Source organism: Miscanthus floridulus, chromosome 3, assembly GCF_019320115.1.
Source record: "Miscanthus floridulus cultivar M001 chromosome 3, ASM1932011v1, whole genome shotgun sequence".
In the NCBI taxonomy this organism is placed as follows: domain Eukaryota; kingdom Viridiplantae; phylum Streptophyta; class Magnoliopsida; order Poales; family Poaceae; genus Miscanthus; species Miscanthus floridulus.
Window position 1 is genome coordinate 58,149,402 of NC_089582.1, and position 13,520 is coordinate 58,162,921.

The window sequence follows — 13,520 nt, forward strand, 5'->3', positions numbered from 1 at the left end:
TGTGAATAGTATCGTCACAAGTGTTTATTACATCACGAATAATAAGACAGAGTCTTCACATAAATATAGCGAAAGTATAAAGAAAAGATCTCTCACGGAAGCTCCATATCATAGGGACGTTAACTGGTTGACCACAAGTCTAGTAATCCTTAGGAAAGTCATCATTACCATAGCCATCTATTACCCATCTAGGATTTTTATTTAAATAGTGAAAATAAACAAGCGTAAGTATATGTCGTACTCAACAAGTATAACATGGGGTTCATGAGGCTCAAGGCTTGACATAGGTTTTATAGCACTCAGCTTTTAGTTGTCAAAATTTTAGCATAAGAGTAGCAATAAATTATTTCAATTCCCAAAGCAAAACACATGATCAATGTAAACATGAATAATGAATAGCATAAACAGATAATTCTTAGTAATCATCTATTCCATAAATATTCCAAGGCCACTCATGACCGTGAGCATGACTGATATACTAGTTTTACACTCTGTAGAGATTGTACACTTTCACTTTGAGTTATGATACCCATATGCCTAGGTTAATTACTCCTAAAACACTTCTAAGATGAGCAAGCAGGGGTCACTATGAAGCTTTTCAAAGGTTCGTCTAACAAGTTTGGGCCATTAGATTCACTCGACAAACAGATATAGGAACCCCCCTATCGAATAGCACAATTCCATCGTGGCTATACACATAAGAGTAGAGGCTATCCTATACCTGATTCAGCAAGCCATTCTTACGCTAATAAAGGTAACCACTAACAAGCTAGAAAAGATCCTCATACTGAGCTAAAGCCAGATCCATGTAGCCCTCACAGCTGTATTGTAAGTCCCGAATGATCACTTACAGATAAGTTCTTAGGGAGAGAAATCTAAAGCATTTAGAAAGAAGCTAAATACTTCAACCCCCTGTTTCTAAGTTGCTAAAAAGTCATATTTTAAAGTTTATTGCATATACCATTAGTCAAGTTATAAGATCATGGTTTAATTGAGCACTAGCAAAGCTACCCAATGCATATCCCATAGGAGACAAGGTATAATTCAATTCTAGGGAAATCCTAATCATGGTGACACATGCAACATGAATTAAATGTATTAAGGTCAATAGGAAACAAGGATGATCGCATGCTATACTTGCCTTGAATAAAGTACTCCTGCTGATCTGGCTCGTCAAAGTAATACTCTTGGTCTCCCACGAATTGCCCACTGTCTATACTCGATAATCACAACAACATACAAGCATCTAGAAGCAATCATGCATAGCTAACAAAAGCTATAGATTATAATAGTACACCAATCAAAATAAAATCAAGATGAAAAGTTTGTAAAACGAATCTACATCTCGCTACGATCACACAGACGCGAAGATCACAAAAATCAGAGCTAAAACGAAGAAGTTATGAATTAAACAAGATTTCTTTAGTAAAATAATAGATTAAATCTAACCTCGAATTTTAAAAGTTGAAAACCTACTTAACAGTAGTATGAACATGTAGATTATGGAATTACGAACCTAACGCAAGTTGAACAGATCAAATTGGAGTTAAAACGACGATTTTATGGCCTATAGAAGATAGTGGCAGTTCTGTAAATAGATGAAACTTGATTTTTGAATTAAAATAAATAAAACCTGAGTTTTAAATCTAGTCGAGGACTGCGGGTGCTATTATCAGAAAAGGCAGGGGCTCTTTTGAAAGAATACAAGGACGACGGGTTGAGATCTAATTAATTGTAAGGGCTCTTTTGCAAAATAGACCAACGAAGGGATATCATGGCATCTGGGCCATTGGATTAGATTTGGGCGGCCAAGATTGAATCGAGCGATGAAGGTGGCTGGTGACGAGCTTATCTACAGCGGCGCCATGGCCAGAGCGAGCGGCGCTCTTGGATTAAAGCCTACGGTCCACTATTGAGAGAAACAAGAGAACTGGGAGAGAGAGGAGCTCAAGGCGGACTCACCGAGACAAAAAAACAAGAGGGGAACTGACGACGGCGCGCAGCAGCAACTTGAACCCGATGGCGGCGGTGGCGCTAGGGCTACGGCGACTGCGAGCTCTAGGCGAGGGCGAAAGCTTGCTCTAAGGCGGGATAGGGAGGCGGCGTAGGCACGGGCATCGGTATTTATGAGGCAGGGCGACGTGGAGAGCACGCCACCGCGAGGGCGTAGCGGTGGCGGACACAACGACGCGGCAGAGTCCGTCCCGGTCACGCGCGAGAGGAGGAAGGTGATGCTGGCAGGTGGGGCTAAGCCATCAGCCACTTAGAGAGGGAGGGGGAGCGCGGGCACGGCGCGACGCGGACCTAGGCCCTCGGCTGGGCCGACTGCGAAGAACTGAAATGGGCCACATGGAAAATGGAAAGCAAGCCACGCGGCAAAGCAAAGGAGAGCGGGGCGTGGGAGGGAGGCCAAGCTGGGCCAGCACGGAGAAACGGAACAGGCCATGGGCACAGAGGAGCAGGCCAGCAGGCCGAAAGCATAGGAGGGAGAAGAAAATTCCTTTTTCATTTTCTATACCAATTTTGAATGCAAATTCAAATCAATTTGAAATCCGATTTCAAACCACTCAATGTAAAAATAATATGCAACAGCATGAATGCATAAAACATGTAGGTAAACCTTATATTTGATTTTAATTTGATAAAAATTATTATTTTCCTAAATTCAAACGTCATAAAAATGCATAATTAATTATTTTCTCCTAGTTTAAAATTATGCAAATTTTAGGGTGTTACACACGATGTGCAGCCACTGCCGCCGACCCGCCACCTACAAGCGCCACCGGACCGCTGCCTCCGGTGGACATCACACACCGACGAGTCTCCATCGTGCCGAGCAGCAAGGAGATGTTGCTTTGAAAGTGCATGTTGCAAGAGTATGTTTTAATTGTTTCAGATGTTTCAAATGTATGTTGCAAGTATTTTATTTGGCTATTGCAAAAATAGATCAAGGTGTTGCACATATTGCAACGATTATACACGGATGTTGCAAACGTCCATTCCAAATGTTTCATCTTCTTTTTCAGAGAGATGTTACAAGTGTGATTATTTTGATGTTGCATATGTTTCACGCATATGTTGCAAGTTTTATCTGGATGTTTGTATGTTTTGCAATGGCTTTTACAAGTGTTTTATATGTATGTTTTAAGTGTTTCATCTGTCTTCAGAAGTATGTTGCAAATATTTTATCTAGATATTTTAAAAGTAGATCAGGTGTTGCTGCTGAGGACCCACTTGACGTAGCTGCTGGGGCGCCACCGAGCGGGCATAGACGTTCGGGTGGTGGAAGTGGAGGGGGCTCGAGCGGGGGGTTGGGCGGTACAAGCGACGCTCGGGAGGTGCAGGCTCCGCGTTGGCGCGCAAAACGGTGTGCAGGCGCGGGCGTTCAGACATCGTCCGTCCAGACATCCAGGCACTAGCACTATCGTTGATCTTTATAGACTTCATCACACCTGAAAATTATTTCTATCTCTGCCACTGTTGGGATGTTTTACACTTTTGTTTGGTTTGTATACAGTTAGCAAAAAATAAATTAAAAGTATTAAAATAAAGTAAAGTATTAAAATTATTTGCTAACTAAATAATTTACATGAGCAAAAAATAAATTAAAGTATTAAAATAAATTACAACAACAAATATTAGGTTTAAACTAAAATAGAAAAATACTAAAATTAATTTAATATTTATGTATCATTAATAGTATTAAAATAATATTAAAAATTCCTATAGTTTAAAAAGTTTTTTTATTAAAAGTTACTTCTAAAATTAGTATTATTTTAAAAGTTTTAGTTGTAGTGAAGTAACTTTTCTTTATTATTAATACTATACTATTTTTAATAGTAGTATTATAGTATTAGAACTTATAATAATAATATTATAGTATTAAAAGTTTTAATAATAATGTTATAGTATAAATAACATAGAAAAGTTTCTTATATAATACTACTATTAAAACTTTTAAAATAATACTAAAATTAGAAGTACTTTTAATAGAGAAAACTTGTAATACTATTGGTAACTTTTAATATTATTATATTTGGACAGGGATGACACTACTTGTTAATTTTAGGGACCTATGATGATCACCTTAAAAGTTCAGGGACCGGCATGACACTGTCAGTCAAGTTTAGAGACCTGCTGTGATTACAGTCTGCCAAATTTAGAGACTCGCATATATCACTTTAAAAGTTCAAAGATCTGGATGACACCGTCAGCCAAGTTCAGGGACTGACGATTAATTTTACTTTTCTTATCATAGTATCTATATACAAAACTGTACTAAAAAATCCAGCTGCTGGCCGGCTGCAAACCACGACAGGCAACGCTACGGGGAACGTGCAGGCGGATTTGATGGACGACCGCTTTAGATTCTTTGCTCCAGTTTGCTGGTCTAAAACTTGGCTAAAATTAGCTGAAAAATACTATTTCGACTGAAAAAAGAAGCTAAATAAATTAAATATGGGTTAAGTCGAACAGAGCCTTTACTTTATACAGTATATTATTATATATATACTATGGCCATCCGCAGTGTAGCAAATTGTTCTGGGTGGCATCGTATCAAGGTGATGCCCATAAAAATTAAAAAATCCAATCTAAGCCAATAATCATTTAGGCTGTTTGAATTTCTTTATTTTGGAGGAATTAAAATATACTTAATAGATTAGGCTATTTGGCTTGGAATTTAACATTTTATAATTTTTTCAAACTCACAGGTAAGCCTATCTTAAATTCATAGGGTGAAAGATAGAAATTGATTCTATAAATCACTATGCTATAATTCTACTCTTCAACTTATAACACACTCTTCAACTCATTTCCATACAATAGAAATGCAACTTATATGTATGTCCATTATATGCCTAATAATAAATATACAAATATATTCTATATATAACAATATTAGCTTAATTAATCTTTATCTAAACTATAATTATTAGAATAGATTCAATTCCAAGAATCCAATCTGATCCTTAACCATTTCCTCTGTATTCTTTCGCACGACATTGGAAAGCAAAATAAATTTGTTTTATTGGATTGGAGTGGCGAGCATCGATGCATCTAGATTCCCTAGATTTTAGAGCGAGTCTGGCAGGACTTCTCCGTCGTCAGCTCCGCGGGCGAAGCCAGAGCACCTGACCAGCAGCTCCGTATCCATATGCTAAAAGGGGCTTAGGCTCCTCCGTTTTGGATGTACAAACGCTCTGACCGTTTAGGTTCATTTGGAGAGCTCTACTACTTAGTTCTTCGGCTCTTATCCTTAATTTTTGATGCAATGATTATACTGGATTTCTAGAAGGGAGTAGGGTGAGAAGCTTATGATGATTCATTCTTTGCTCACCAAAATATAACATAGAGTAGGGTGAAGCAGTTTTTTTAGCTTACAGTTCCTAGTGTAAATAGCGAAATGATTTTTGGCTGTTCCTCACTGATCATTGACATTTGGAGTGTTTGACCGGTTAGAAGTGATTCTCTTAGAAGAAGCCGAAGCTGCAACTCTCCTAGATGGCCTCTAGTAATATATGATGCAGCTCTACTGGCTTGGCTGTCATAGTTGGAGTCAAAGACAAAACTCGCATGGAAGCCGTACCAAACATGAGATGAAGCATCCGTCCCGTCGACCTGGTTCACTCGTAAGTTTGCGCAGTTGTGGACGGATCCCTGGCGTCGACCTATTTCTACGGCTTTTGGCGAGCATTTTTTTGTTGTTGGCGTGAGCAATCTTTTTAGCGATCTCCCTCCTGCTGCCCTTCAGTTCTATCGCCGCCGCCCTTCAGTGCCTGCCCTCTTGCCGTTGTTTATTGATCTCTGCCTTCACGTGTGCATGGCCTGCTGCCTGCACGTGTGCTCACCACCGCCTGGCCGGAAGGCATGGAGCTGGGAGAGCTTCGCCGGCTGTACGCAGTTGGCCGAGCCGAACTGGTTGGGATCCGATGGGTGCACGCGTCAGTGCGGTGCCGAGGGAGTAGATCCAACTATCTTTTCAGTTTTCTTTTTATTGAACAATACATTAAATCAAAAAATAATTAAATGTTGGCCCTACTTTAGCTTTTAGAAAGTTATTATAAAGAGGCGTTGGAGAAGGACAAAAATCTAAAGTTGCTATTTTTTGTGTTAACTTGCTAAGGGGATGTTTGGTTGCTCCTCCTAAATTTTAGTCGCTGTCCCATCGGATATTTGGACATATGTATGGAGTATTAAATATAGACTAATTACGAAACTAATTACATAGTTTGCGACTAATTTACGAGACGAATCTTTTGAGCCTAATTAGTCCATGATTTGATAATGTTTCACTAAAGTAAACATGTGCTAATGATAGATTAATTAGGCTTAAAAAATTTGTCTCATGGATTATGTAATTTATTTTTTTTATTAGTATCCGAACACCCTATACAACATCCTCCCAACACATCTTCTAAATTTTAGTAGCCGGATCCAAACACCCCCTAAATAGATTAGTTTAACACGTAAATTGTACTAAACTTCTAGAGATGCTCTAATGTACCTAGAAAAGCCAAGCTATCTCATAACTTAGAAACGAGTGAGTAGAATTCTTCATTCTCATTTTCTATGGGTGTTTGTTAATATTTTTTCTCCCATTACAGTGCCACCGACGCCCCATAATAAAGCCTATAAGACTGTCTCCAATAAGGAGATCCAAACCTAAAATGGGCAGTGAAAGATCTAAAATCAGTCTTCAACAGAGTACTTATACGGAAGATCTATTTTGAGTTACCTGAAAGACACAACCGAAATATGGGTATTCTCTCTCCTGAAAACCCATTTGCAGAAAGGATTCTCTTTTGAGTCTTTTTTGTTGAAGAAGATGTCAAATAAGTATTGAACCTTTTGTCTATAACGTTATCCAAAGTACGAAAGGGTCTTATATTTTAGGCGGTGTTGTCGGAGATAGCCTAAATATAGAGTAAGGCTGTGTTTAGTTGAGAGAAATTTAGAAATTTGGCTACTGTAACACTTTCGTTTTTATTTGGCAATTATTATTCAATCATGGACTAATTAGGCTCAAAACGCTCGTCTGGCGATTTCTAACCAAACTGTGCAATTAGTTTTTTCGTCTACATCTAATGCTCCATGCACGTATCATAAGATTCGATATGATAGCTACTGTAGCACTTTTTTTGGAAAACTTTTTGAGCTAAGCGCGTGTTTAGTTGGGTGTAAGTTGGAAATTTGACTACTGTAGCACTTTCGTTTTTATTTGACAAATAGTGTTCAATTATGGACTAATTAGGCTCAAAACATTCATCTCGTAATTTCCAACTAAACTATGCACTTAGTTTTTTTTTCGTCTACATTTAATGCTCTATGTATGTATCGTAAAATTTGATGCGATGACTACTATAGCACTTTTTAGGAATTTAAGATGAGAACTAAACACGCGCTAAACAAAGCCTAACCTCACGAAAAAAAATGTAGAGTATACGATAAGGCTGGCGGCCTGCTGCGTCGTACCGGTCCACCGCCCGTCCTTGTCACTCACATCAACCATCCACACGAACGTACCGTGCCCATTTCTTTCTTTCTTGAGGCTTGTTTGGATGTTAAAATTTTTGGCAAAGTGTTACGGTAGTATTTTCGTTGTTATTTGATAAATAGTGTTCAATTATAGTCTAATTAGACTTAAAAGATTTGTCTCGTGGATTTCGTCTAAACTGTGTAATTAGTTTAATTTTTTATTTATATTTAATATTTCATACATGTATCTAAAAATTCGATGCGACGAAAAATCTTAAAATTTTTTACAAAATGGGGTGGAACTAAACTGGCCCTTGCTCTGGTCCGTTGGCGTCGCGGAAACAAATACTACCGCTAACTGCTAGTTCATGTTGGTTATAAGGCCCCGTTTAGTTGCCAAAAAATTTTGTACAGTAACTGTCACATCGAATCTTGCGGCACATGTATGAAGTACTAAATGTAGACGAAAAAAAAACTAATTACACAGTTGGTCGAGAAATCGCTTGAGAAAACTTTTAAACCTAATTAGTTCATAATTAGACACTAATTACCAAATACAAACGAAATGCTACAGTAAGCCAAAATCCAAATTTTTTTGGATCTAAACGCACCCTAAACCATATTTTTTTTAACTAATAAATAATATTATTTTTCCGCATAAACTCAACCAACCCTACTTTTAGCCGTGGGGCAGCCGGCAAGTGAACAGGGCGTAGATATCTTTCTCCGTCCATCCATCGTTGTTCCAGCCACCTACAGCTGCGACCCTGCGACGGCACCCAGATGACGACGGCGGCACGGGCGCGGCCACGGCCACGGCCACGGCCACGCCGCCTCCTGCAGCCTGGATTCCTCCGCTCGCTCGGGCACGGCCTCTGCTCCCGCTGTCTCTTCCTCCTCTGCTTCCTGGTGGTCGCCTTCGCCTCCAGCTCCTCCGCCGGGCGCGTGGTCACCAGCTTGCCTGGCTTCGACGGGGACCTCCCTTTCCACCTCGAAACAGGGTGCGTGCCTGCGTGGCTACCTTCTGTGGACTACTAGTAGTATTCTTCTTCTTCCTCATCGTCCTGGTGTACTACTAGGTCACGGCACATTTAGGATTTAATTTGGCTGCTGTTGCTCTGAAACTGGAAACTGAATTTGGTGTGTGGTAACTCAAAGGTACGTGGAGGTGGACAAGGACGCCGGCGTGGAGCTCTTCTACTACTTCGTCCAGTCCGAGTCCGGCGCCGCCAGCGACGCCCCTTTCCTCTTCTGGCTCACCGGCGGCGACCGCTGCTCCGTCTTCAGCGGCCTCGCCTACGAGATTGGTAAGATACGCCCGCCGCGGCGAGTATATGGATGATCGATGCATGCAGTTGCAGTGACCGATTTTGATTTGCACTGTGTGAGAAGAGATGCTGGATGCGCAGGTCCCATCAGATTCGTCCTAGAGCCCTACAACGGCACTCTGCCGCGCCTGCGATACAACCAAAACTCGTGGTCAAAGGTAAATCTCTCTGCTTCTTCACTTCTTCTACCGAGTACCAAATACGATACCGTTTTGTTTTTTTAATAAATTATTACTGTAGGGGCTTATGCCCCTGATCCTTCCAAAAAAAAGTATCAATACGATACGCAACTTGTTTTTTCTTTTGTTTCATTTGACACACCGTACAGTTATTTATAGTATTATACTAAATAACGCTTGTTAAAGGACAGTTTTCTTTACGTGTGATGAAGTTGACGTACATATCCTGAACCTCAATATAAGTTGCAATGATGATATGCCACCTTATCCTTTTGTTTTTTTCTTGTGATCCATCGCTGTCCAACCTTTTTAACTTTTCATGCCCAACTAAATGATTGGGTAAAAAATTGTGACTAGGTTATCATCGCAAAATGTGACTAGGAGATAGGCACCTGATTAACAGAGGCGGGGATTTAGTGGAGCTGCCTCTGTAAATGGTTAGGTAACTCCAAGCAAACGCCCACCTCTGTTAATCATTTCCAAGGGTGGGCATTCTTAGATAATGCTCCTATTAACAAAAACGGACATCCTAGGACGGATGTCTCTGTTAATCGATTAACGAATGAGGACATTCTAAATCGATTAACCGAGGAGGGTGTTCTTAGGGCCTGCCTCTAGTAATAAGGGTCTGTCTCTAGGAATAGTTGTCTAAAAAATTTATGACTTTTTTCATATGAATTCAAATGAAGGCAAACTTTATACTAGTATTGTAGAGATCAAAGCGGTATACAACTTTGTAAGTGATAATTTTTTATTTGAAGTTATTTAGAGCACCAAAAAATTGTTTTAAGCTCTTAGATTTTGAAACTTCTATTGACACGGTCTACATAAAAGTTGTAGTTCTTAACAAGTTTTTAATCTATATACTTTTAAAAGCTAAATCCCGGTAGATGATTTTTCTTTTCATGCAAGGTGTCCACATCATTCCCCACTAAGTGACTCCACTAGATGTTCTATCTTTTCATGCAAGGTGTCCACATCATTTCCCACTAAGTCTATGTCATCCCTTATTAATTACAAAAAAATAAAGAAAAAATCAAATTTACAATTATAACTTCAAAAAATATTTTAATGAATTAAAATATATATAAACAATAAAATTTAAATTGACTAGAACATTACAAAAAAAATTCTTAACGATATATAATTTGATATGAACACAACTTTTATCTAAAAGTTTTGGATTCAAGGAAAATACTAAAAGGTGTTGACTGAAATTTAAGCCAATTTCAAATCCAAATAGTTCTTGAAAAGATTATTTCAATGTGGTTTTAAAAGTCTGACTTCATTTTAATGACAAATTGTTAGACTAAATAGCTAATTCCAATTGTCGCGTTTTCTTGTTATTTCGACTCAATATCTAAGAAATATTCACAACCAATATTATATGGATCAGGTCTCATCTGACTATCTACATTTCTATCATCTTTTTTTTGCGAGTACATTTGTATCATTTGATACTATACGTGTTGCATTCTGACTCAGTGAAATCAAAATATGGGATCGGTCATCGGATACATGATTACATGTCTGTGTTAGTGGTGAAATAGGACTAGGCACTCTTCAAATGGTCATACTGATGAAAACTGTTAGCAAAAACTTGAGAAGTATTTAACTGGTTAAGCAGGGTAGCTGGTGGTGGATCAAGTACATGTCTTCCAGATGCTAGGTACTTGCTCATGTTTCAGTCTAACTGAGTAACAGCAGTTGATTGTTAAATCACTCACTCTGCATGCAGGTGTCACATATCCTCTTTGTCGATTCACCGGTTGGAGCTGGATTTTCGTTTTCCAGAGATCCTAAAGGCTACGATGTCGGAGACATCACGTCCACACTGCAGCTACGTGACTTCCTAATCAAGGTGCATGCTGAATAAATCGCTTCCCATTTGTTCGGTTAATTTCGAATTCAAGGGAATCGAAGGACCCAATCCAAGGGGATTGGGGATCTCCAATTCCCTTGCATTGTGGATTAACTGCACAAGTCTTTAGGCTTTGTTCAGTTTGGTAGGGATCACAAAGGATTGAAGAGGTTAAAAGGGATTAAATCCCCTTCGATCCACTCCAACCCCGTTAGTATGAAATTAACCAAAAAGGGCCTTAATCTAGTCACTCGCATAAAGTTAGTTGGGAATCTTTTAATGTTTATTTATGCTTTTTGTTAATGTATATTTCATTGGTTCCCAGTGGTTCGGTGATCATCCCAAGTACCTTGCGAATCCTTTCTACATTGGTGGAGACTCCTATGCTGGAAAAATTGTACCATTCCTTGGGCAGATGATTTCAGAAGGTATTGATTGATCTGTTTGCTACTGAAAAGTAACAACCAGTTCAGTTTGGCAATTCTCCCTCATATACGGGCTATTGTGGCGGCTCATTGAGATGAATCATGTACTGATCAGCTAGTTGCACTTGATCCTCTTCAGGTATTGAGGTTGGAAGTCGGCCCTTTCCTAATCTGAAGGTATGCCCATCATACAATTTTCTCCAAAATGGAATATGTTATATCGATAGGGGATATTAGTTTGTCTATAGCCAAAGAAAACACCATACAATTAATTCTTCTAGTCAGTGACTTAGCCTAATGATATACATGTTCTTTCGTTTTTCTATATCCTCTTAGGGCTATCTGGTTGGTAACGCAGCCACGGGTGAAAGTATTGATTCTACTTCTAAAGTGCCCTATGCTCATGGAGTTGGTATTATATCAGATCAATTGTATGAGGTATTATATCAGATCATCTAGTTCTGCCACTCCCATCTGGATGCAATTTTATCGCAGTCTAAGTGCACGCCACTGTACTGTGCAGTGCATATTCTTTCTCTAACGCTATGTTCTGCTACTATTTGCATTTAGACGATATTGGGGCATTGCCAAGGAGAGGACTACACTAATCCGGCAAATATGCTGTGTGCTCAGGCTCTGGATACTTTCAACAATGTAAGCTTCTTCAAAATGTATGCTAGCTAGTATCTGCAATATGTATGCTTCAATTTGGCTATATATGGTTGTCGCTTGTCGGTTGTTGATTATCGTTCCACACAACCTATTTTACTGGACACGTGCGTTACACTGCCTGACTTACTAATGGTTACACTGCCTTGATGCAGCTCATCAACGAAGTTCAGAATGCCCAAATTTTACTGGACACGTGCGTCTACGCATCTCCTGCACCAAATGTTGTCAGCAGAATGGATGGCTCAGATGGTAGAAGGATCCTGAGGGCAGAGATGGGAAGAGGGATGCTAAATCATCCGCCAGCTCGTCCTCCATTTGGTTGCATCGTGAGTCCACATCCATAAATAAAGCACCTCTGCTCAGTGCTATACAATACTACATAAAAAGGACTTTTCTTTTCATTTTATCTGTAACTTTATATATCTTTCGTTCATTCTCTCTGTGTGCTGCAGACTTATGGCTACTACCTGTCGTATTTCTGGGCAAACGATAAACGCACTCGAGAAGCTCTTGGGATCAAGAAGGTGAGTAACATTGTTAGTTTTGTCATTTCAATGTTAGTAACATTGTTATTGTCAGCAGTAATGAGAAGAATCAATTCTAATTCAAAACCGATCACTATCAGGGAACAGTGGACGAGTGGGTGAGGTGCCACGACGGAGATCTGCCTTACACGATCGACCTCAAGAGTGCCATCAAGTACCACCGGAACCTGACGTCCAGAGGCTACCGTGCCCTGGTATACAGGTAAGGCACTCCTGCAATTTTCTGATAAATCTGTCTCCTGATGACATGCATCTTGAATTGAATGGCATATGGCTTTATGGTTGGTTGTAGCGGCGACCATGACCTGCTGGTGCCACACCTGGGCACCCAGGCCTGGGTCAGGTCGCTCAACTTCCCCATCGTCGACGAGTGGAGGGCGTGGCATCTCGGTGGCCAAGCCGCCGGGTGGGTATTTAATCTTCCTCCTGCCCTCTTCAGCCTCTTAGATAGTGTTATCTGATTGTTGCCGAACCTTCTATTTTCCTCTCTGTTCGTCGCGGATGATTCATTATTCATGCATCTCTGTTCTTACTTTGTGCAGGTTCACGATAAGTTACTCCAACAACATGACGTTCGCGACAATCAAAGTACTTTCTCGAGCATTCACATTTGGTCTGTTGATGTCATCTTTATGTTAATCAGGTATCTTGTCTCCAACTGGAATGGATCTGCATTGGAATTGCAGGGTGGTGGGCACACGGCGCCGGAGTATGAGCCGGAGAGGTGTTTTGCCATGTTCAGCCGCTGGATACTTAACCATCCACTCTAATATCCACTCATACATTTTCCGGATTCTCGCACTATCATGGAGACATGGACTGTGGATTGCTGTTCATAGGCGGAATAAAATGGATGTTTGCTGTGAATGGATTGTCAGATGCCTATGTGTAAACTAGGTCTGTGTCAGTGCGCTGCCACGGGAACCAAAATTTTTTTCAACGTAATAAGACGATCATACGGGGATAAATCATGATGAAAATTTTCACAACTTTGCCAAAAAAAAGTACTAAATTGAAGGACAAAGCACATTATA

At 39.8% G+C, this 13,520-nt stretch overlaps 1 protein-coding gene across 1 annotated transcript; it reads left to right on the plus strand.

The window, feature by feature from the left end:
* The first annotated feature begins 8,165 nt into the window (after window positions 1-8,165).
* Window positions 8,166-13,353, plus strand: LOC136541698 (serine carboxypeptidase-like 7). Its single transcript, XM_066533718.1, has 14 exons — window positions 8,166-8,477; window positions 8,635-8,783; window positions 8,886-8,962; window positions 10,722-10,844; window positions 11,170-11,272; window positions 11,409-11,446; window positions 11,606-11,707; window positions 11,840-11,923; window positions 12,094-12,267; window positions 12,394-12,465; window positions 12,567-12,688; window positions 12,779-12,892; window positions 13,029-13,074; window positions 13,173-13,353. Exons 1-14 carry the CDS (start codon window positions 8,260-8,262, stop codon window positions 13,254-13,256), a joined length of 1,506 nt encoding a protein of 501 aa, XP_066389815.1. The 5' UTR covers window positions 8,166-8,259; the 3' UTR covers window positions 13,257-13,353.
* The last annotated feature ends 167 nt before the right edge of the window (window positions 13,354-13,520 follow it).

Coding starts and splice junctions, on each gene's coding strand:
- LOC136541698 (XM_066533718.1), top strand. CDS start 8,260: ATGACGACGGCGGCACGGGCGCGGCCACGGCCACGGCCACGGCCACGC. Junction 8,963..10,721: donor ACCAAAACTCGTGGTCAAAG/GTAAATCTCTCT, acceptor CTCTGCATGCAG/GTGTCACATATCCTCTTTGT. Junction 12,893..13,028: donor CTCGGTGGCCAAGCCGCCGG/GTGGGTATTTAA, acceptor TACTTTGTGCAG/GTTCACGATAAGTTACTCCA.